At 47.4% G+C, this 24,794-nt stretch overlaps 4 protein-coding genes across 4 annotated transcripts in view; all 4 read right to left on the reverse strand.

The window, feature by feature from the left end:
* gli3 (GLI family zinc finger 3) overlaps positions 1–3,160 on the reverse strand; it is a 56,479-nt gene extending 53,319 nt beyond the window's left edge. The window contains exon 1 of the mRNA XM_088363089.1: positions 2,722–3,160. The gene's annotated coding sequence lies outside the window, so the exon portion shown is untranslated. The remainder of the gene's footprint in view (positions 1–2,721) is intronic.
* A 4,902-nt stretch (positions 3,161–8,062) lies between these two features.
* LOC148381005 (C-C chemokine receptor type 9-like) lies at positions 8,063–11,151 on the reverse strand. The gene is made up of 3 exons (XM_088363488.1): positions 10,296–11,151; positions 10,134–10,195; positions 8,063–9,257 (listed from the first exon to the last, which is right to left on the reverse strand). Exons 1-3 carry the CDS (start codon positions 10,351–10,353, stop codon positions 8,199–8,201), a joined length of 1,179 nt encoding a protein of 392 aa, XP_088219614.1. The 5' UTR covers positions 10,354–11,151; the 3' UTR covers positions 8,063–8,198.
* A 190-nt stretch (positions 11,152–11,341) lies between these two features.
* On the reverse strand, positions 11,342–14,414 carry lztfl1 (leucine zipper transcription factor-like 1). Its single transcript, XM_088363537.1, has 10 exons — positions 14,106–14,414; positions 13,606–13,730; positions 13,170–13,364; positions 12,678–12,735; positions 12,540–12,611; positions 12,400–12,465; positions 12,259–12,336; positions 12,006–12,182; positions 11,825–11,928; positions 11,342–11,716 (listed from the first exon to the last, which is right to left on the reverse strand). The coding sequence occupies exons 1-10, from the start codon at positions 14,106–14,108 to the stop codon at positions 11,698–11,700; spliced, it is 897 nt and encodes a 298-aa protein (XP_088219663.1). The 5' UTR covers positions 14,109–14,414; the 3' UTR covers positions 11,342–11,697.
* Positions 14,415–14,628: 214 nt separating this feature from the next.
* On the reverse strand, positions 14,629–24,015 carry tmem108 (transmembrane protein 108). Its single transcript, XM_088364052.1, has 5 exons — positions 23,660–24,015; positions 17,946–18,029; positions 16,238–16,951; positions 15,861–16,012; positions 14,629–15,521 (listed from the first exon to the last, which is right to left on the reverse strand). The coding sequence occupies exons 2-5, from the start codon at positions 17,983–17,985 to the stop codon at positions 15,405–15,407; spliced, it is 1,023 nt and encodes a 340-aa protein (XP_088220178.1). The 5' UTR covers positions 17,986–18,029; positions 23,660–24,015; the 3' UTR covers positions 14,629–15,404.
* Between the last annotated feature and the right edge of the window lie 779 nt (positions 24,016–24,794).

A 24,794-nucleotide genomic window follows, 5' to 3' on the forward strand; every position in this document is an offset into this window, starting at 1 on the left:
TTACATCCTCAAAGCAAGAGGAAGTCTCCTCGCGTGGCCAACCGGTGGCCCAACTTGGCGAGTTGAAGGTGCTGGCCGGGATGCCCTCACACTGGGGCAAGGAGAGCCACCCGCAGTTTAAGCACACACAAAAAAAAATCATGACAGTGAGTTGAAATGATTTTTATGCTACTGCAGGCTTGCAAACATAAAATGCCGATTAAGAGCAACTGGAGGTGCCGTGGGTTATTGCGACAAACAACAAACAAGCCACGACAAGCGCACAATTATCTCGGAAAGGAAAGTCAACTTCCTTCTCACAACACACGCATTAGCAACACAACAGGGCTCATTAGCGCCTCTCGCCTGATACGCACTCGCGCTACTCATGTGTGTGTGCGTGCATGTGTGTGTGTGCAAGAGGAGAGGCCATAGCTCAAGAAGCTAATAGAATGTCACCTCATCGCATTAACATGACAGGCTCCATTCTGCGGGGGCAGCGGGGCACGAGGGGGGGGGGGAGTGTTGGGAGGGAGCGAGCACAAACTCTGCATAATTTGGACTTTTCAAGTTGAGATAAACGCTATCGGCATTATTGGTATGATGTCGGCGTTGGGAGAAAAAAAAAAAAGCTTTGCATCTTGAGCGCCGGCGCATTTATCAGCGTCCTAACGACACGATGAATTTTTGGGGAGGGTGCGCCTGTTCCGCAACAGTCACCTTGACTCCTGCCTGCCCTGAAATAAAACAACTGGCTCAAACATTTTTCTTGGGAATTACATGGCTTAGTTAGGCTTCACGTTTTTATCACTTACAAATACAGAACTGAACAATAATATTTACATTGCCACCAAGATTGCTTTAATATTTTTTTATCTTTATTTTTGGCCCGTGGCACTAATTTTATCTGATTATTTTTAGGCATTTAGATTGCCTTTTTTTTTTTACACAGGAAATGTTAACTGCTCTACGTGTTTTAAAAAATTAAATATATATGTATATATTAATAAAGTAAAGAACACATATTTTGAAAAAAACTATTGCAAATATATAACACAATGTCTTCTAATATTTGTTGCCACTCTCAAAATATTGTCTAAACTTTAAAATGAGTCAACCAGGAGTCATCCCAAAAGATAAAGAAGACAAAAACAATTTGCAACTGCATGTAAAAATCAAACTCCAAATGACGCTCAGCTCGTCATTTCAACACTAAATTTGACGAGATTGATTTCTATTTTAACAGCCTGATTTTTAGATCAAACACTTGAGACAATTCAATCAGGTTTAGTAACAAAACATTGGTTTTTCTTGCCAATGGTCCAGGTGTGAAAAAGACGAGTGCGGCGTGGTGCCGATGACTCTGGCACGAGGAAACCCGATGAGCCAGCGAGCACATCAAATGTGGAGCAGCTGGCTGCGACTTTCAAACAAAATATCTCCACATGTGGATGCTTTTCATGTGGCCATGACCCCCCCCACCCTCACCCCCACCCCCCCCGCTTAAGAAAATGAACATAAACTTGCCCCCTTGTGCATAAACACACGAGTGAGTCATGCAATGAGGGGATTTCACATTTATGACTTCGAGACTGGGAAGATTGAATTTTGTTTTTTTTTTACAAGAATGCAGAAAAAAAACAGACTGTAACACGTATTTGATTTTTCTGAGCTGGCCTTAAGACATAATGTAAAAGTCTTTAACTTCTCCTTTTCAATGTTAATTTTTTTAGGTGACTATATGTAAAGTAATAGACATGATATTCAAATTGGCAAGTGTCAATTTAATATTTATTCTGTGTATCAAAGTCATAATCAACTGGAGTACACTTTAAAGTAATCTGAATAGTGCCCTCTATAATGACACATGCAGAATGTGTGTTTGAGCTCTGGCTCATGTTTTCACACACACAGAAAATTAAAGCAAAGATGCACGTGTGTCTGAACTGTTTTATCTGCCATTAATAACAACAATAATATTCATATTTCCAATAATATTATTAATAACGTGAAATACAATTGGATAAACAACACACACACACACACAAAGGCCTTGTTTAAAAAGTTTTAAATATGTAACATTCCACTGACAATTATAATCTCAATACTAATAATAGCAACAAATTCAAAATGACGATGAAAAGTGTATGATGCATTATGTGCGCGCGCGCGTGTCTGTTCTGGTTAATCGTTTCAACATGAAGCGCAAAAGCACAACACGAAAAAAATGCAACAAACTTCAACTCATATTAATTAATAAGAATTATAAGCAGAACCATTATGGAATCAATCTTGATATGTGAGTCTTAAATGCTTCAGCACACTACAAACATAAACGTGTGTGTGACACGCGCACACACAAAATAAACTAATGCAACTACGACTAATCATAAATGTATGAAATTCATTGCGCGCGTGTGTGCATTTTCTTGTTAACGGTTTCAACAAGTCACACACACACACAGTGAAATATGATCACACATGCCCCCTACACACACACACACTTTCACACACACTCACGCAGGCACGCGCGCGCGCGTTTTTCGCGTCCAAAAAGTTGTAGCAGCTCCAACGCATTTGCTCGCCTTTTGTGACACACAACATGAATTCAAAGTGGTGCTGCCAAAGTTTGCACCGAAAGCGCGCACAAAGTTTGCTCGCAAGTCAACTTTGAGAGGAACTTTGGCGAGCTTCGTGAGTGTGTTTAGTGCGTAAAATGCGCTTGGAATCAGCCAGACTTACTTGCGTGTGTCTTTCTGGCCCTTTTTTGCGAAGTTTCTCTCTGTCAGGTCGGGAGCAGATGCGCCTTTGGAGGAACTCTTCTTCTTCTCCTCCTCCTCCTTGTTTTTCTTCTCCCTTTTCCACGCTGCAACTTCCAAACAGCGCGGCCAGAGTTGGTCCTCCTCCTCCTCTTCTCCTCCTTGTTCTTTTTCTTCTTCTCCTCCTTCTTCTTCTACTCCTTTCGTGGCTTCTTCTTCTTTGGGCGTCTTTGCTGCCTTCAAGGGCCGTCGGACAAACAAGCGTCCAGTGGAGCCCGCCACTAAAAGTGTGCGGACACCCCCCCCCAAAAAAAGAGAAAGGAGAGTGTGTGCGGCGCGTCACTCTGGTGCTGTTGCGTTGAGTGCGCCTTTTTTTCCAGAAGAGAGGACGAAGTGTGGAACTCCAGCTGCTCGTTCCCCCGCTTGACTCCTCCCTCCTTCAACTCCACACAGCCATCCTCCTCCTCCCCTTTTTTTCGTACCCCCTTCCCGTCTTCCCACCGCCTTCTGCATCCACTTACTTGGCGCAACTTTTTTTTTTACACTGAAGTGTGCACATTTCTATAAATCGACGTTTTGCGAGATTACACGACACGCATGTGCTCCAAGGCAATACTTCTTAAACTTTTGACATCAAGTAAAAAGACTTTTTTGTCAAATGGTCAATTTTACTCTATTTTCATGATTGGCGCAAATGTGGCCTAAATCAGCGTAAAGGCATGCAAGACCGAGTGTTGACGATGTTTTCCTGAAAGGGTGGTCTGCGTCATTGTGGATGTGAACACAGCCCACTCCATTTGTATTGGTATTTACTTCTTTGCAAAGTCTTTATTTTTAAGATTGTAAAAGAATATAAGGGCTGAGAAAATACTGAAAGATCCTTAATTGACAATCAATCAATCAATCAATCAGTCAATCAATCAGTCAATCAATCAGCGGCCAGTGTCACGACACAGCTGCATCAATGAACTCATTACAGTCAGGCCGTTTAACTTTTTGGGAATTAATCAGAATGTCTTCATTAAGGATGAAGTCGCCGGTCCGCCCACATCCACTGAAGGGTTGCCATGACGACAGCAAGGGCGTGGCGTAATAGCGCTGTTAGCCGCCGCTCATCTGGGCCTCATTCCCATCACGTCAGGTCCTTGTTAGGAGCTCGCGTGTGCGTGTTGGGGGGCGCGCATTGGGGCAAGAGGAGCGGTGTTCCCCAAAGTATTCCATCAAAGAGGGGCCAGGATCTCGGGGATTGCGATTGTGCCCGCAGGCAACTCACCCCGCGTTCGCTCTTGCACACATTCCAAAGTCGGACCCGGCGAGCCAAAGCACACATCAAAAGCGCCTCTGCACTCGCCAAAGCCATTGACGAGGAAAAAGAGAAGGAAAAAAAGAAAAGGAAAGAAAGAAAGAAAAAAGGTTCGGGGGTCCCGTCACGCCCCCCCTCCCCACCTTTGAGCTCACCATCTCACCCCAATTAAGGAGTGGTCGCTGCAAACACACACACACACGGAGAAGAAAAGAAATGGGTCTGAGGTGGATCCCAAGTTTGGCAATCACAATCAATGTATCAGAAATAAAATGTTAAATGTTAAAATTATTTTGATTAAGAATCTTCCGACTGAGCGAACGAAGGCTGCAGCGTCCTGTCGCCGCAGCTTCTGTCTGAAAAGATGAAAAAAATCACACACAATATTTTCTGCTTATTGTGCAAGAGCGCCATGACAATCGATAATTGCCGGCAAGTTTTGTGACCATCTGACAAACTTGACGGACATCGTACGAACTCGTTGACATTGTGCGAGCTCGTCAACTTCAAAGTCGTTTTCGAGCGACCAAGCGGAATTTTGGGTAGGGACTTTCCACATTTGCTCCTTACTTTTGTCCATGTGGCACCTTTAGCTTAGCATCTTTTTTTTTTCCTTTGCTAGGCCTCATTAGCCACTCAGTCGCCCCCCCCAAAAGGAAATTTGGGGGCTTCTTATGCATCCCTGGGAAATAATCAAGTGCTCAACTTGGGCAATTGAAGCAAATTGCGGGCGCGGCGACGGCCGGCGGGCGCACTTTTCACGCCGGCTCCAAATGACGGCGGCATCATGAAAAGGCCCCCGCGCTGCGGCGCCGCGGCCTCCTTCCTTATCAGGCGGGATTAAAAGGGAATCGTGAAACAAGCCGCGCCTTTGCATCCTTGTGTGGCATGAATACGATTATCTAATGGGCTCCAGTGGCAGGAGGCGGTGGCGGCGACGGCGCCCATTCCGCCAGACCTTTCCCAGACTATCTGCTGCCTGCGGCCCCTCGTCGTCCTCCTCGCTTCAACTCCTTCTTTGCCGCCAAAGTCATTACGGCCGCCGTCTATCAGAAGGCAGAGCGATAAATCCTCCCTCGGCTCCTCCGATTGGAGCGTCTTGCTCTTGTAAGTTCAACAGACAAAAAGCACTCAAGGCACTTATCAATATTCAGATTTTTTTTCTTCTTTTTGTCTCAATGTGGGTCACATTTATGCAAAGTGCCTTCAAACTTCACGAAATCGTATTACATGGCGGCCATGTGCGAGGAGGCCTCGTGTCACCAAACTGGGACAAAAATGCAATTTGGGGTTTTGGCTCCAACATGTCAACATCCCGTGATGCTGCGGGTCAAATTGACCCGCTGAGATTGTAGACACATATCATCCACGACTGGCTTTGCTAATCTCATCGTTTTGCTCCTTCAAGTCTGCAGGTCATTTTGAACCCAATTGATCTGTGGCATGTTTATGTTAAAAATTCTCAACTTCAATTGATGATCATAAACGATTGCTAGATTTCCACAGAGGATAAAGAATAAAGTATTGGTCTATGCTCTCTCGACATTTCATGCTAGTGTTTGGTTTTTGAATAGAAAGGTGTGGAATCACACAAGATCTCGTACAAATGTTGCAACAAAATTCACTTTACAGTTTCAACCTGACCAAGAAACGTGGAAAATAACTCCGCCACCTAGAACAGGAAGAACCAGAAAGAAGAATTTGACGGGTCACTAGGTTTAAACTACTTCAATAATATTTATGCTAGTTTCGCAAACCTGTCTATGGCGTTTTGTATTGTGTGTTAGCATTAAGCTAGCACGTTGGCGCTTTCACAAATGCTCACACTCGCATCCCGGGAGCACGCGAGCTCCCCCGGGACCGTGTTATAGCAAAATAAAAAAAAAAGGCATCAATATTTGATCCAGCTGCTGTGTTTGTGGTCCACATCAAAGTGCTTTTGTTTGGCCTCCTCGGCAGCATTCGTCTCACGGCCGGCCGCGAGACGCTCGGCGGCGAGGCCCGCCGGGCCGCGGAGCGCCCAACGACGCCCACTGATCGCTTTATTATCCAACATTAATTATTGATCTTTCTCTTTTATCAGCTGCACGCCTTCTTCGTTTAGGCCGTGACGAATGTGGGAAGGATGCAAAGACAGCAAGATGGAAAAGAATTTGGATTTTGAAAATTGCTCGAGAACCTCGTTCGGTCACTCCAGGAGGCAAAACGGACGATGTCGGAGGCTTCCTGAAAACCACGTGACTTCTAGCCAAGAAATGATGAGCAACATTAACAAGACTTCTACTCAAATTCAAGACAATCATGTCCTGATGTTGTTCTCACAAATTTAATAATTTGACGACAACATACAGGAAGATATCACATATTTGGATTTATCACATATTTGTTTTTATAAATTAGTGTAATTGATTTTTATAGCAACAGCATTTATATTTATGTAATAATAATAATAATAATAATAATAATGTAGTATTACTACGCTCTTAATGTGATTCAGCAGCAAGTTGACAAACAAGCAGATAATAAACATTGTTCCAAAATTACATTAGCAAGTCTCCGATGGTATCACTTTTAAAAAATGAAGATGATAAGCTTTTTCCAAGTACTATATGATGGCTTTACACGGCGCGGGTGTACCTAATCTACCGTCCTGCGAGTGTAAATCATTGTGTCAGCCGCTTATGGATGCTCTGCCGTCACAGCGACACGGACGGTGACTAACGACACTCGCACTTATCACGATTATCATGAGTGACGTCAAACGGAAGCGTCTCTCATTCTCAGCTGAATGATGAGCAACATTGTGGGCCGCTACAATGCCGATTGTGCTTTCCGCTGGTCGGGCTCCGTTTCATTCCATGCGGGGCCTACTTTTGACCTGTTATTCTCTGCTCCACTGTGGACCCACTCCAAGTCCGAGAGGTCACATATGCTAGCTCACCACTTTAAGACCTGAACACACACACACGCGCACACACACCAGGTTCCCTCCACAATTGCAGCAAGATGGATGGCGTGTCCCCCCACTACAGGTGCTGCTCTACTTCGGGAGCCTTTCACATTTTTCACTCCACTCCCCGGTGGTGATTAAACAAAGAGTGCATCACAACACACTGGATTCGTTTAAAGGCACGCAATCCATCTTATCTAATTGTTCTCGTTCGAGTTACAAGGAGGTTCACACTGTGTGGCTACACCGGTAGTCGATAGGGGGCGCTCATACCCGCTATAAAGTGCAAGAAGGGCTTTTTTAAAAATATATATTTACGTGCAAGCTACGCCACCCTGTGGCTAAAAATAGACACACAAGAGGCAGAACGGGAGCGAGCCAACACTTACTCCAATGTCGCGATGGTTGTTTGATATTTAGCCTTCTTGAGATGGGGAAATATTTCTTTTTCTCCAGATTTTCAAAATGGTTCAAGGGGGTTAATAAGACGTGAGATTGTGAGGTAATATATTTTAGCGTTTTTAGAGAACAAATATATCAAATGTGTTGTGCAAGAGGATATGAGGTCTTTGTGGAATGGAGTTTCTCCTTTTTTTTTTTTTTTTTTTAATATGTGACAGCCGCTTCCTGTTTCAGGGGGCTTTTTGTGGATCTTCAGTGATTAAAATAACATTGGCGTCTTGGAAACTAAAGTAAGGAAATCTACTTACAAGGAGGCAAGAGCGCCTTGTCTTCATTGTTGGCAACTTCCCATCGTGACAGCAGCAGCAGAGTCTCACCAGAAGGCCACAAGGTGCAGCAGACTGTGGCTGACCGCAACACACGAGGTTCTCTGGAGGTCATGTGCCCAACATGCCAGTTTTCTTTTTCTTCCCTCCAACCACATAGACACGAGACGGCTTGCCAACTCCCACATGTGACCGTGATTTGTGCAAATTGCGCCACCGCATCTCAGCTAAGTGCAAAGCCACAGATTTCAAACAATAGTTGAACGAAGCACCCGACAGAAACCGTTGAGCTCGTTGAGCGTTTGCTCACCTGCAGCGGTTATTGTCACCCTCACAGCAGAAATAGACTCAATCTGTTTTTTTAATATTTGTATCAGAAAATAAAGAGTATATTTTAATGCATACATTAGAAAAAAAGTGACAATTCAAATTTACGGAACAGTATTTACATTTGTACAAGAAGGTCAAAGACCTGGCGTTCATAGGGAGAGCGCCGGCGTGGTGTCAGTGTCTGTGCCGAGTGACGGGCGCTTAGGGGCCGCCTGGAATTTGACGACCCCGCTTCCGGCCGCTCCTGGAATGCACGAGCGCAGCAGCTTCAGCAGGTCTTGCCTGAAGCGCACGCCGACAAAGACGTACAAGAAGGGGTTGAGGCAGGCGTGCGTGTAGGCCAGGCTCTTGGCCACCTGGCCGGCCACGTCGAAGCGCTTGACCACGGCGCAGTCGGTGATGGTGGCGTTGGCAGCCTGCGAGGCCTCCACCATCAGGAGCCCGTTGTACGGCAGCTGCGAGGCCAGGAAAGCAAAGACTACAACCAAGACCACACGCAGGGCCTTGTGCTTCTCGAAGTTCCTGGCCCGCAGAAGCGTGCGGATGATAACCGAGTAGCAGAAGACCATGACCAGGAGCGGCAGGACAAAGCCCACGCAGATCTGCAGGGCCAGCACCAGGATCTTGGTGCGGTTGTATGCGTTGTTCCAGTAGAGCAGCACGCAGAAGGACGAGCCGCTCGCATCCGTCTTCACGCGGGCGAAAAGGAACTCGGGCAAGGCGAAGAGAGCCGAGACGAGCCACACGGCCACGCAAGCCACTTTGCTGTACAGGAGCCGCTTCTCCTTCCAGTTCTGAGCCTTGGTGACCTGCACGATGGCGATGTAGCGGTCCACGCTGATGCAGGTCAGCAGGAAGGTGCCGCTGAAGAAGTTGATCTTGTAGACGGCCGACACCGTCTTGCAGAGAACCCCGCCCGCATGCCAGCCTTTGATGGCCTCGGCCGCCCAGAAGGGCAGCGTGCACAGGAAGAGGAGGTCGGCCACGGCCAGGTTGAGCAGGTACACGTCCGTCATGGTCTTCAAGCGCTTGCGTGCGGTGCTGTAGATCCACACCACCATCAGGTTGCCCACGGCACCCAGCGCAAAAATGGTCCAGAAGAGGGGCGGCTCGTACCGGCCTCGGAACTGCCTGACCCAACTCCTGTCGCACATGCCGCTCATCACGGTGGGGCCCGTGTCGTAGTCACCCGAGTAATCCAAAGACTCCTGATGAAACAAACGCAAAATTATTAGCATCAATAAACCCCTGATGGAAAAATAAAAAATGACAAGAAGAATCTGATGCTGCCATCTAGTGGTGGGGGTCTGAAGCACGGTTCAAGTGACAAGCTCGCATCTTTGTAGTCAAGGCCATCCTGACTCAAGGCAGTTCTGCTTGTTCAGTGCCGAGTTGACCTCAAGAAAGATTTTTGTCTTTTCGTTTCCTGTCATGTATGTTCTGAGCTCCTGGCAAAGATGCGGAGATGTGACATCAAACGCTCGTGCAGAGCGAGTGCATCTCGTGCAGCTGCCTGGAGAAACCACATCGCTGCACCACTTCCTGCTATCCAAAGAGGGTGCTCAACGATCCTTGGGGGCGCAGCAGGGGGGGTCTGGTTAGATGAGGGCCACAGATAAAAAAACAAAGGTAGGAAGTGACAATCAACTGTTTGCCTACATTGAAACTAACTTGCTGTGCTATTCTTGATTTCAGATTTCAATTTGGTGTTGTCAATTCAGGGGTGGTTGGTTATCTTAACTAACCCAAATTTTGACTCTGGGGTTCCAGGAGTGCACGTGTGGATGTTTCTTTTTTTTTTTTCTTTTTTCAATTAGCGACTTATTCAATTAATATTGTGAGCATCATCTCACATAGGACCAATCCATTTTGTCTTCATTCCAATACACGTTGAAACCATTTGTGTTATATTTCTACAAACGTGATTCATTTATTTTTTTAAAATATAGTTGAAGCAAAAGTTTAGTTTAAAAAAAATCCCAAAATGTCAATTTAAGCAACAACATAAGGAGTTAAAAGAAGGAAGCTTGAAAGGGAAGTCAAACTAAACATTTGTTCAAAAAGCTAAAAGACAAAATACTCACCGTGACAAAGTCATCAGTTGTTGATGTCATATACGGCGAAGTGATAAAATCTGTCATCTTATCTGCAAATGATGAAAAAAAATTTGACATGAGCTCCTCCATATGCGTTTTAACAAGCAGTCAAATTTTTAGGACTGATGAACAAAGCAGCAAGTGTATTACCTTGTTGGGGGGGGCGTGAGTGCTCGAGCTCTTCTTGTTTCATGTGAGTGCGACTCATCCTCAGCCGTCTTTTATGACTCCTCTAGCGCCACAAGGTCACGTGCTGATCGTTCCAAGTCCGTGCCAATCAAGGTGGGGGTGCCCTAATGCTTCAGGCCGCCTCCCCCCTCAACCAGACCCACGAATTTGGATCTATGCCTATTAAACTGGAACCAAAACAATTTCTCCTCACAGATAGGGTTACAGATCAAATTTTGAAAAAAAAAATGTGTGCACAGGTGGAGCACTCAGCATGAGTGATGCGTGAAACCCAAAACTTTCAGGTGCGGGTGAAGAGCGGAGGCGGCTGATGAAGACACGGCAGCTGTGGGGAGCGTCTTCGGTGTCATTTGACACTTTTTGCCTTCACTGTCACTCGGATGATGGATGGCATATGGCTGACGTGGGCTTTAACGGACGGCTCGCATTTTGGGAAGAATCCGTCTTGTTATCAGATAGCAGGTGCAAAGTGAAAAAAATAATCTTCAAAGTTGGACTTTGTTCCTGGTCAGACTCAATTTTTGCGAGAAGCAGAATTGTGTTCCTGGATGACGTTGCTCAAAATCATTCATGTGATATGACCAAAACAAAACATAAATGTGGGAAAACACAGGAAAGGGAAACACATCAACTGACCCGAGTCACATTACCAAGCACCAGAGCAGAACGACGCACGCGCACCCACGCAAAGCTTACGGAACACGCGAGTACCACACGAGAAACGCCGTTCCGTCGACAAGCTCGGGTGGCTTTCGCAAGAGGCGCTGGTCTGGTTTTACGCGCTTCCTTTCGTGGACGCGCCATGAGGACAGTTGCAAACAGTTGCACCGCGCTTGTCACCACACAGCTGCTTTCACCCAAAAAAAAAAAAAAAAAATATATATATATATATATATATATATATATATATATATATATATATATATATATATATATATATATATATATATATATACGTGTGTGTGTGTGTATATCACCAAAATGACCATAAAGGTACACTCACGATGTGAAGTTGACTACGGTTGGTATTTACTGTCTGAAGAACATGTCTGTTTGGGTTTTCATTTCACAGAAAAGCATTTGTGCGACATACAAGATGACAGAAGGTCAAGACCATGTCGTGGCTTTCGGGGGCTTTTTTTTTTTTTTTTTTTTAAATCAGAGTCCAATTCACTGAAGGCCTCTTGTACTTGATCCAACTGGAGAAAGTTCTGAAGGGCACGTCCAGAACCAGAAGCCAACGACAAGAGTGGGGAAAAAAAAAAAGTCTGATTAAGCCTGAATAAATGAGTTCATACTAAAGTGCTGCTTTATTCTGCTTGCGTCACGATGGATGCTTCCATCTCCCCCGCTGACCTTCGACTCATTCGTTGGGCTCGTATCTGAAAGACAGATTGAAGAGGCTTCTCTTAGCTACACTGCCCTCTGCTGGATTTGGGAGGGCACCGCCCCACTTTGGCGTTTTGGAGGCGGCGCTCTTGCTCACGTACTTCTGCAGTCGTTGCCTAATGTCCTTGATCTGCTCGTTCTTCTTTGTTAGGATCTCCTTCATGTTCCGATAAGCCGCCGTTTGCTGGAACTTCTTGTCCAGCTCCTGGACACCAACACGCCTCATTGAAAAGAGCTCAAAGCGTCATTCTCCGATACACACGCACGCCGACGAGGGCAGACCTTCTCGGCCAAGGCCAGCTGCTCCTGCACTCGAAGGAGTTCGTGTTTGGCCGAGACCAGGTTCTCCCGCAGGTCCTTCTGGGAGGCGGCGTTGATGGTCACCGAGCGCTCGTACTCCTTGTTGAGGGCCGCCACTCTATCCACCAGGCCGCTGATCTCCTTGGAGTGAGCCATCAGCTAACAGACAGGGGGGTGGGGAGGGGGGACATGAGGGGAGGGCAGCGATCTGCTTTAGAAGCAAAACGAGCCATACCTGATGGCTGCTTTGCACCTTCTGGAGATCTTGAAGGGCTCTCTGGGCCTTTGTCTTCTCCTCCAGCACGTTCATTGCCTGGAGAAATGAGGTGTTCATGGCTTGCTGTGAAGGTGAGCTTTGAAAAATGTACTTTCGTACCTGGGTTTCTAAAGTGCGCAGTTTGCCTTTCAGGGTCTCGTTCTCTTCCTGGAGTTTTACGATCTCCTGAAATGAGCAGGTAGCTATGAATGATGGGGAGTTATAATCTGATTCTTCTCCAAGTAGTTGCGCTTCCCCACCTTGTTGAGAAGTTCCGAAACCCCGCCTTCGTTTAGCGGCGCCAGCTTAGGCTTGCTGCTGTCCTGGTTCGCCTAACACGAACCAAACAAAGACATGCTCGATCGTTCCGAGAGTAGATGTGCGGTCTTCACACTCACCGTATCGGAGACTTTAAAATCAGTCTTCTCAAATTCAGCTACTTGCTCGAGCAGATCCCTGTTTGGGTAGAGAAGAGGAGGCGAACAGACTAGTCGGCTTTAGACAAAAAGAGCTTGGAGTCAGTTCAGCAAACGTTTTGGCATGAACACAACACATGGCAGGGAACAACAATCAACGAGGAGACATGATCACAAAGCAATTGTTATTATGGAGCTGAAGATCGTTCCACGGTCATGAGCTTTTTTTTTTCTCAGCGCAGCCTTGTTGACAGCAGCTGCGCTAAAGATACAAATGTGGTTTGAAAAAGCGGCGAAAGTGCACGTAGATGGCTGCGCCCGGGCCCAGTGGGGCGTGTATGATGCTTTAGAAACTTGCAGCCACAAAGGCTGGGAGAAAAAACAACAAATCCACCCAGCAGCACATTTTAAGAGCAAAGGTCACGAGGTGAAAAGTTACATGAAGTTCACCAACGTGGACTAGGTGTTCCTCACCTGTTCTCCAGCTCGGAGATATCCGTCTGGAGGCGCAGGTAGTACTTTTCGGCTTGGAAGAAGAGCTGGCGCAGCAGCAGGACGTTGGTGTGCGCTGTGTTGATGAGCTCCATCTCTACCTCGCCGCGCACCACCGCATGCAGCCCGTCCAGCATGTCGCGTACCTCGTCCACCGTGAACGTCTCCTCCACCAGCCTTTGGACCCAAACACAAACGCGGCACATGACAAAATAGCATGTGGGGCCGCTAGACTCATTCACACATCATGTTACATCTTCCCAGTGTGTTACAAGGGTCACTATTGGCTCGCTGGCTCCCTCTAGTGGCATGTCAAAGACTCAGCTAAATTGAACTTTTGTGCAATGCATGCACGGAATATTTAAGAACTGAACTAGGCCATGGAAGGAAGTGTGAAAAAACAAACAGTGGCACCCACCTGCTGTCTTTGAGTTCTTCAAAGCAGGAATCCACCGTCTTGAGCCTCAACATGCGTTTGGATCGAGCGAATCGCATGTAGTTGATCACCTCGTTGTGATGATACTCATTACACCCAAATTCAGTCTATTTGAGGGAGGGAAAAGAGGAGCAACCCGTTGATTTTTGTTTTAATTAATTAGAGTTTCATTGCAAGAATCTGCAATGAATTTAACAATTGTTTTTTGGGAATGTGGGATGCAAACTCGAGTTTTACCCCCCACGGTATCTGTAAGGGAAAATTACTGATTTCTATTATTTTTGTGGACGTTGATCAATTATTGATGAATTAAAGCAAATCGCAGAAGGTGAAAATCAACGCTAACACAGCTAACAGAAAACAAGCAGTCGTCCAGCAACAGGCCGTCGACAACATCAACATGAAGCGCAGAAGGAAACGACTTTTACGAAATGGTTACATGCGCTAACTGTAATCTACAAATGATACAAAAAGGGACTTACCATGTTGGCTGTGGAGCTAACCTTCTCGTCACTTATGCGGCTAGCTTGAAGCTCAAAATGGCACGGATGGTATGCTGCTAATTTAAAACAGATTTGGAAGAGGAAAAAAACTGCACGAGCGATACCGTGCGTTGGTAATGCTCACGGTAATGTCGTTTGAGCAAATACGCAAACACAGGATGTCCGAAATGAGCTACTTGGCGCTGGTTGTAGGACGATAATCTGTCCGATTGGCCAGGCTAGCAGTGAAGCTAGGCGTTTGCAAGAGAACCAAAACGAGCGTCATTGCCTTGGTTACGAGTGGTGCGTTCACTGAAGCTCCGTAAACCAGAGTTCTATATCAATGACGCCACGACGTCATTTCCACAGATACGTTTTAAAAAATACTAGTTAAACATTTGACATTATATAAACTCATCTAAAATATGTATAAATAATATCACATACATAATAGCTATTGATGTATCTGTAGCCCGTGTGTGTGGAAAAAATTTCAGATTTTAAAAATATACTTAATCATGAATATGACTGCACTGCTTGTTTATTTCATTTTTGTAACTCCCGCACGAGGGCAAAAATGTGCAAAACGATGATTTGTTCATAATTGCTGATTGAAAAAGAATTGTTTTACAGTTGGGGCATTTGATGAAAAAATATGTCAGACATTGAACATAATTTACACACACCTCATTTGACTTGTCCAAATAGTCAGATGTTGTATTCTGCTCGGAAACGTGCGTTTCTGAAACCTAAAAAAAAAGTCAAATGCACAGGTGCACCTCAATAAATTAGAAGACATGAACTTAAATTCTTTCACTCGAGATGGGGATCCAAATGATAACGACGTATGCAATCCAAAAGGTCAATCTGTAGAATAATCGGATTCCCCTATTCATAAATTTGCTACACACATAGTGAAATACTTCAAAAATTGTGTTCATTGTGATTTCCAGAAATCCGATGACATACAAAAACAATCCAATCGGCTGAGATGCATCTCGAAATGTATAAGTGGCATACATCCTCGAGATTCAAGTTGAACAGGCTATAATGAGTCATTTAATCTTGATTATTGAAAACAAAAGCATTTGCTTCTCTCGCTTGATCCAGTCATCAAACCAAACCACACGGGTGTATTTAGAAAGACATTAAAAATTATCACAACAATTAATACGTTTTTTTGGGTGTGTAAAAAGTGTACATCAGAAAAATAGGCGTGCACGCCCTCCTCCCTATCGGAGCTGTCGCACGTCACTGCTCACAAGTCCGGAGCCAAGGGCGTGTGTGGAGCGGTGGGCGCTAGATGGCCGAGGCTTTGTCTCTGTTGATGAAGAGGGTCTCCTGGCAGAAGGGGTTGACCAAGACCACGCTGCCCACACCGTAGTCGCCGTTTGGGGGCAAGCAGCTATCGTGCTCCTGCCGCAAACATAAGTGACGTCATTCATCAGGCTTTGCAAAAAATTATAATAAAATAGATAAATAAATCGTCATAAGTTTAAGTTTAGAAATGAATGTACTACACGCCAGCCAGCAACCAGTCAACTCGGAAAAGGTTGGAGATCATGTTATACAGGCTTTAACCACTAGATGGCAATGTAGCACGCAAAACCACGTTTAGAATGCAAATCAGGGGTAATTAAGCACGTTTGATAAAAGTATTCAAACACATCAACAGTAACGTATATTATAATTGTAAACGATTTTCAAGAATAACAAATAATTACAAATTATAAATAAATTGTTTGCGTTCGTTACCTCGCTCTCCAGCGTGTGAATCTCTCGGGGCAGCTCGACGGCATGGCGGCTGAAGTAGTCCATGGTGATGGCGTTGTTCCAGTAGCTTAGGTTGTTCTCTTGACTGGACGACTTCTTCCTGCGTCTCATGCAGCACACCGTCAGCAGCACGGCTGCCAAATCACAACAATAACGACTTAAATTTCCATAAATATAAAAATACTTTGGGGGATTGCAACCAATCTCTGCCGCAGCATTCCACGAGTAATTGAGACCCCCGAAAAACGTTTGCCAATAGAGGCGACAAGACAGAGGTAAAACACTACTTATGTCAAAATGCAACTCCTCAATTTGTCATCAGTTGGCGCTGTTGCTCAATCACAAGTGTTGCGACTTACAGCAGGTAGACACAGGCACACTGATGGCCAGCACGATCCACACGATGTCCACGCGACTCAGGCAGATGGCCACGCGAGACGATGGTGACGAATCCAGACCGGGCCCCGAGCTGTTGTCGATCCCCCAAGGGTCCCGTGTGGTGGCTGGCACCTGCCTGTTCAGGAAGCTGCCGCCGCCGCCCTCTGTCCACACCGCCTCTCGAGTGGACGGGTGGCGGTCCGGGGTGGCAGACGTGCTCGGCGACGGCGCCGCAAGGGGGTCGCTGTCCGTAGCGTTGGGCCGAGGTGATGCCGGCGTGATCGCATCGCTGCTGTCATTGACGGCGGCGTCTGTAGGACGGAGGCTGGGTTCTTGGGAAGCAGCGACGGCAGAGGTTTGGTTTTCCACGGAGGCCTCCGCGAGCGTGACGGGGGCCAGTTGCTCAGTGGGGGGCTCGCTCATATCAGCAGGCGCTTCCCTCAAGGTGATGGCGTGGTGGGCCGGGAGTTCCCTGAGGGACCCACGCAAGTTGGAAGCTCGGGTGGCGTGGAGGACCACGTCGCTTTTAGCCGACCATTCGGCGCCGCTGCTGGAGCCTTCCCGGTGCCAGTCCGGGCGAGGAGTGCTGATGGTGGCGGTTGCCATGGCGTCCCGTCCGGGGGCCGCGTCGCCAAACTGAAGCTCGTGTGCCGACGACGCCGGTCCGACTGGCAGCGTGAGGAGAGCGAGAACACCTGCAAGAACAAAAACAGCACCTTCACCGTACTGCTTCAGCTCAAGGCGCTTCCTTCCCTTCACGTGCAGAATTGCTCCTGGGGAATCGTCAGCCACGTTATTGTCTTGTTTGGCATTCATAACGCGCCTCCGCTTTTAATCGAGTGCGTTTGTCACTCTGCCGCTCCTCTAACGAGATTGCTTCATTAAGCGCAGCGGCCGCCGAATGCCGAGCAGGTCGTCACGACGCACAATTTTTCACTTTCTTTTTACATTCCGTTCCCGATTGCAGTTAGCACAAACTCAAGTGGAACTGAGGGGAGACGTCTTCTTATTATGATGGTCCTTTACACTGAAAATTCTTCTTCCAGCCATCTGGCTCAAAGCGGGAGCCTATGACAACTTTAAGACAGGTATTATCATACGTTGATCAACTATTGGATTTCCTTTGCTCTGTCGTTTCTCCTCCAAGGTCACTTTAATGCCGCGCAAGATTACAGGATCCCGAGGACAACATGCTTGACAGGAAACGTTGTCCTCCAATCAATAACATTGATAAAACTGCGCGTGGGGGTTCTCCACCACAATGTTTTTTTTTTTAAATATCACCTGGTAAAAACAAGTTCCAGTGGTGACGCAAACAACAAACATGAGATAGCGGGTGTTGCCATTGGTGTCCAGATAGTCTCCATCCTGTGGACGCTCTCGCTTGGGCGGCAAACACTCGGCAGATGTGAGCGTGCAGATAAAGACAAGCACTTCCTGTTTGAATGCCCCGCTAATTGTTGCGCAACAACTTTGAAGAGTACATAAAGTGTGCTGTTGACCAAGCGATGGCCATCAAACAGGAAGTAGTCACATTAAACAGGAAGTGTTTCGGATTGCGGAAAGAATGCTAAAATTGGTCCATTAAAGCCAAGCCCAAAATGTAAAATCATAACCACAGAGACATCAAACATGAAATCTGGGTATTTTGGAATCTTGAATCATTTCTGCCCCCCCACCCCGACTTACTCAGTAGCTGGCAGCGCAGAACCTGCAGGCTGGTCTTCATGGTATCATGTGATCCGGGTCGTCCTCCACAGTGCTCATGGTTCTCTGCCAAAAACGAAAGACGACACAGGCGCTCAAATGAAGCTCACGTATCGACCGCCGGCGCGCTCAAGTTCGTGCTGACGGATGGCTTTCATTTGAAGGAAACAATCAGAATTTATTATTTTCAGTATTATTCATAATGCGGGGCTGATTCATTGTCAGATGGTTGTCGCAGTGGACAGCGGGAGTGATCATTTGTAGCTGAAGTAAGTCTTTAGACGCAAGACACATTGACACCTCCCACTAGGAGCACAACTTTGCCTAGCAACAGGACTGCATGTGTGTGTGGGGGTGTTTCTTTTGCAGTCGTCTAGCGAAAGTGCAAAGTTACGAGTGACAGCGCTCGATAAATGTTTCATCTTTTTTGTTGATCGCTGAGGTTGAAAAAGAAGAAACCACGCATCCGGGCGTCCACTGTCACCATGGCAACCGAGCCTCCTGCAAGTCACTTGAAGAGGGAACATGCGAGTGAGTAACTATTTGCGGAATTCAAGTCATTTCGGTACGGCGTAAGAGCTCGCTTGCGGAGATTGTCTCTCGTCTCGATTGTCTCTCGTTTCGATCGTGCACCTGCGTGGGAATGGTCACTACTTTGGCGGCGGCAAAGTGGCATATTATTACAAAACCAGATGATTAAGCATCACCACTGAATGACCCTGTTATGAAACCAGATTTGGTGCTTTTGTGCGAGTGGGAGTCCACACACACACACACAGACACACACACACACACACACACACACAAGGCAGTCACTGACAGACTGCGGCTTTCAAAGCCGCTGCAGTAACACCATTTACATGACACAATATGACTTGCTGAGTCACTGCATGTGTGTTGGCCATTAAAAGGACACCAGGCCCCCCCAGTAGAAGAGCTCGGCATCACACCTCCACTCTTATATAAGCACTGACTGGACACTTGATGAGGCACTCCGGCACCGGCCTATCCAATTTGTGTCAGCGGTGGTCGGGATTGACACCGATCGGATTGCCTTGACTGTCAAAAATATGAAAGAACAAAAAAAAAAAAAAAAAAAGATAGACAAAAGCACTCCCTCTCCACTGCTAAATTCGGATTTCAGGTGTTGGGTACTAAACGTAGTGACTGCAGTCATTTGAAAGGTGTCACCGTTACGGTTTGAATTCCCTAGCGGGAGAGATTTGGCGTGAAACGTTGCCGGCTGCTCCCTCATTGGAGCAGGCGGGCGGTAAAGGGCAAACATCAGGATGCAGCTCACTAGCCGCTAGCGTCGCAATCGTAAATAACTTCCCCCCTCCTTGTCAGCGTCTCGGCTCGTCGTCCCCGTGTCAGGCCGTCTCGCTCGGGATGATTTGGCGCGTCGCCGCACTTGTCGACATAGGCAGGGGTGACACTCGCCGTGATCATTTTCAAAGGGGCGTCGGCGCCGTGGCGACGGGCGCACCACGCTGCCTGTCGAGCGTTTGAAAGTGGCCGGGCAGCAAAAACGGAAACGCCGACAGCGGATGACGATGCTCCAGGCTACCATTGTTAGCTCTACTTCCTGTTTTGGTTCCACCTTGGAAGGCTGACTTCCAATTGCTCTATTCTCGTCCCTCCGAGTACAAACTACACCGTGTTTCCCATTGTGACCATTCCTGGTCTCCACGGCAACCGTTTCCGGCTATGTTCCGAAGCAGTATGAGAGTGCAAAATCGGCACTTTTTTCAAAGTGTGGGCTACAAGTGTGCGATCATAAAAGAAAAAAAAATATCACAGAAAGACAAGACTGCTTTTCATGCTCAGGTGCGGCGTTACCATGGCGACAAAGCCACAATTTGCTTAACCTCAGCTATGCTAATGCCATTTGGACCGGCAAGGTTGTCATTCGAAAAAGAGATTTGAATACAAGAGTAAGAAAGACAATCTCGAGTTGGAAAAGCAGTCAGGAAGCACCGAGGAATTCTTGTCGGAGAACAATCGCGGTACAAAGGGGTGACGACAGGCCCGGGTGGAATTTATCGTTTCCTGACAAAGGAAGACATCTCCAGCACAACATTTGAGGACAGGATGTGGACATCGCGCTACTGGGATTTCAACAATCCCGGAAAGTTCTTTCGTTGACCAAACAGGCTACTGAGTGTTTTTTGCAGGTCTGATCCCTCGGCCGGCCCGAGTGAGACCAAACCGCGTGGCTCGGCGTCACCAGCGACTTAAAGGCGGCTAATTGAGTGGCGCGAGTGTGATGCAAGAGGATCAGCGCGGATCGCTCGGCCTTAAGCCCTCTCGGCACTTCTTCCTCCTGCCGTCATTAGCAAATAGATGAGCGCAAACATATTTGCTGAGGAAATGTCCCATCATCATCATTATCGTGACCGTCAATGTCGTCCCTGGCTGATTCCCAAGTAATCGGAGCGACCTCGAAACAGACTAATTACCAAACGGCTTACTGGATGACTCACGATGATGTTATCGGACCGCTCCAAACTTGGCCCGCCCTCGTTGACAAAACGATGTACATCTGTCTGTCAGACAAACCGAGAATTGTGTTCGTGTGTAATGTCGGGATAAAAAGATGAGCGGCAAGATCTATTATTGGTTAACGATGGCCTGGAGGAGGTGGAAAAAAAAGTGCAGCTGCCCTTTCTCTCTCTCTGCTACTGTTTGACAAGATCAGCACAAACACACCCGGCCACTTCATTAGGTCCAGCTGCAAAATGCAATGTGAGGCCTGATTCCACCCTACCAATAAAGAAGCGCTTGCACAAAAAGAAAAAAAAGAAAAGACGAACATCACAACGGAGCAAATCTCCCGCGTCTGCTTTCCATCACCGAGCCAGACGTCTGTCGTCTTTTATGTTCAGCATCTTCGCAATCCCCCCACCCTGTCCTCCACGCGCCTCGGATGACGCCGCTGTCGCCATGGCGACGCAGCATCAGCACCGCAACTGTACAGAGATTAACCCGGACACGGTTCCCGGCCAGCTGGATGGACCCGAACGGCTTCTTAATAGACATTAATGAAGATTATTTCACACCTTCCAGAATCTGTAATGAACCATAAGTGGCCTCTAATTGGGAGTCCAAATTGAGAATTCCAAATTAGCGGCAGTCTTGAATGCAACGTGAGGCCACCGAAAAGCTGCCAGGATGAAAAAACAACAACATTGCACTCTTAAAGGTCTTTTTGCCCCAAAACATGGCATAATATTTATTTTTGACAGTTGCCAAGTTGCTAAGCGTGTTGCCAAGAACACGTGTCGACACCGTTTGGCATCTTCTCCATGAATGAAGTCGAATCATAGAATTAAAAACGATGACACGGGCAGGCGGCTCCTCAATCACAAAAACGTATGGCAGCGCTTTCATCTGCAGTGTCAAGCTGGCACCAAGACCACGTTTGATTGCAACACGTTGGGAATCCATCAAAGCTCCAACGAGAACAAGTTGCCAAGGAAACAAGAGAGGGTCTTTTCTTTTTGGGTGGATGCCACCCCGCTGATGTTAATCCTCGTGCTACAGTTATTATGTAGACGCCTGCACTCTCACCTCAGCATCTCGTAGTCGGAGGTGACATGCGTGACCCCCCCCCCAACACACACACACACACGAGGAGGACTCCTTCACCTTCCACCAGCAGGTCCACTACTAATCCCATTAGAGGCGCTCATGTGTGCTGCTTTAAGAAGCAGAAGGCGGGCCACCGTGTTCTGTGAAAGCCCACACGGAGCTCAACACCAGCTTCGAGCTTGCTTACTGGACCCCTCAAAAGTACTCCCGAGCAATATACTGTACTCAAATGCAAAATAAAATAAAAAAAACTTACACAACACGGTCCGAGTGGATTAGCTGAACCAAATCGCCCCCCCCCCTTTTTGGTGGCACCTGGGGGTGAATATCAGCAGGTGCGGGCGCACATCGGAGTGGCACGACTGCAGCTCAGGAATGTCAGGAATTCCGCACAGCTAATCACGTCGCCATCATGCTCGGACGCTCGCCGTCGCTCTTATCTCCCGGACCGATGCCCCCCTGCCCCCTCCCATGTGCGATCATTAGAATGACGAGTCGTTCATTACCGGCTGACGCGCTTCCTCGACTCTTCCCGTGGCCTCCATTTTCAAGTCTTACACCGGGTATCAACGAGACAATAAGGCTAAGTCAACAAACGGAAGAATACCCATTGTTCTCACTTAAAGTGCTTTGGCGCCACATTTATTTACTGCAAAGTCAGATTCAAGTCAGAAAGTACGACATGGACACTTTGTTTGTAATATATTGAAATACTGGGGGACTCATCGTTTGCCTCTTCCCTACAAGCTAACTTGCCCAATCTAACCTCTTGCAGGCACATTCCCAAATACTTTCCCATCTGTGCCCCCCCCTACCACAACCCGCCGTTTCCTGCGATAGGTTTGTCCAGGCGGCATGGGACAGCTGATAGTTTCCGGGCGTTTTTCAGACTTTTCCGGACGAGTGATAAGAAGCCAACGATGCCGTTAGTTCTTCCCAACATGGACGTCGGCTTGGCCAATGACGGGAGACGTTGGAACATTTGGTGGCATGCAAAAGACCGGACAATTATTTCCCACCGATAACGATAATAACATGAGAGAATGATTTCACGGTAATTGCCTTAGGATAAAAATAAACATTACTCTTCAAGATGTATGCTTTTCATTTCTAGAGATCTTTTCATTAGAAAGGAGACATGAAAAAAATCTATTACTAGGCTGCCTAATACCCGACCCAGCATGGCAGTTTGCCCCGAGGACGATGTCCGCTCCAGATGTCATTGCCCCCGCTGACCCCCCCCCCTCCCCTCCCACCCCACCCCTGCGCACACAGCACTACTGGCGGTGTGGGTGCAGGGATTGTCCAGCAGAACAAAAGAGGCTGGAGGTGAGTGAGCACGGGTGGTGGTGGTGGTGGGGGCAAACATTCCGGGCGCAACGGCAAGGTTTAACCTGCAGGTTGAATCAAGACTTGAAAACAACCACAATGGACTACTTGGCGTTCTCCGTTTGGCCTCAAGAGAGTTGCTCGGCTCTACGCAAGTGTTCTCATCTTGTTTTTTGGAGGTTCTGGATTTGAAGTTCAAATCTCCTGCCTAGAATTTTCTCCCAGGTTACAAAAACACGCATGTCAGCTTGATTGAACATGGATGGAAGGATGAATGATGGAAGTGCATTATTTTCATCAATATAATCAACATGGCTGTCATAAAATGATCCAAAAATGTATCAAGGTTCCTCTATTTATGCCAGCTACATGAAGTGACAAGCACAACAGAAAAATGAGCCTGTGAGGCACTTTTTGTGACAATTTTGGTGCTAGCTCAATAAAGGTTGGGAACACTGCCCCCGTGATTAGAAACAACTAGACTTGCTTGCATATTGGCACTACTACTACCACTCCTATCTCAATGTATACCCCCCCCCCCCTCCTCCTCCTCCTTTCCCGTCTGTCTTTATGATCGTCTGCATGTCTGGTCCAGGCAAACGGCCGCCCCGCGCGGGTCCATACTCAGAGTGCATTGAGCTAACTTATTTACTTGAACGACATAATAGGCATGAAGGACACAGTGTGGCTAATGATGCGGTCGCGTGATATCGAACTCGCAAATCGATGCATGTGAATCGATACGCGCGGCAGTAAATAAAAAGCGCTCCACTCACCTATGACGGCGTGGTGGCGTCGGCGTATCCGAGCTCGATTGCGAGGCGCACCAGCGGGTGGCGAGTCGCACTTCAGCGCGTCGAGGCGCACATGGTCCGGCCCGGCTGGGAAAAGAAGTGTCGCACCCGCTCCGGCCGGCCGCGGGAGGAGAAGGAGCGGCGCTTGGTGTTCAAACTCCGGTCGCAGGGATTGCGATGCGCAAGGCGGTGCCACCTGACTGAGAAGCCTTAGTCGGACCCAATTCCTTCCCCGGTGGCGTAACTCTGCTCCCCGCCAGTGACGCAGCTCTCTCTCCGCCTCCGACCGGGTCGTCCGTCGGGGTTTGCTTACGCCGGTGCCACCCACCGAGTGTGAGGGAGGACCTAGAGGCGTGTAGACAGAGAGGGAATGTTAATGAGGATGTTGGGGGGCTGCTGCAGTCGATGGAGCTGCGGTGGCGGCGTCCGACGCGATCCTGGTCACAGGGGAGCAGCGGACTGGGCACCCGCTTAGGGCGACAGCAAGCACCCCCAAGTTAACAGTCAACAGTGCCTGCAAAGTGGGGGCCGATGGGGAGGGGCGGGGGGTGAGGGCGCATGAACGCATTAAGTAGATTCCCATTGATTTGAATGGGAAAAGATTATCTCCGAGCGTAGAAAGTGCAAAAAAAGAGAAAAATATATACTCAAAGTACTGATACATGAAAACACACTTGAGTACAGCAAGACAGGATTTCTTTACTTTCCACTATTAACATTTAAATAATCTAATGACTACTGCACCAGAAGAGCCAGAAATGCAATAGGCTAGAATGGACGCAAAAGCCCAAAACAGAAAATGAATCAAAGTGAGATCACGAGATATCAAATAAATCCACGTGCCCAAAAAATAAAGCGCAAGCCAACCATCAACACAAGCGTGACGATGTAGCGCCCTCTGCTGACCAGCCACAGCGACCGCACCTAATAACAAAGCATGACTGTGCATTTTCTGCAGGGCCCTCCTCAGAGTCATCAATCACAGCCTGCAGCCACACTGCAGTCTCCTCGGCTAAACGCGACAGAGCGACGCCGCATGCGCCACGCTCACTTTATTCGCTAAGACAAACTAATCTTATTTACACATTTTTGTACTGGCGGCGATAATAGAGTCAGC

The sequence above is a fragment of the Syngnathus floridae genome, chromosome 20 (genome assembly GCF_059516105.1).
Source record: "Syngnathus floridae isolate MCC-2025c chromosome 20, RoL_Sflo_1.0, whole genome shotgun sequence".
Lineage (NCBI taxonomy): Eukaryota > Metazoa > Chordata > Actinopteri > Syngnathiformes > Syngnathidae > Syngnathus > Syngnathus floridae.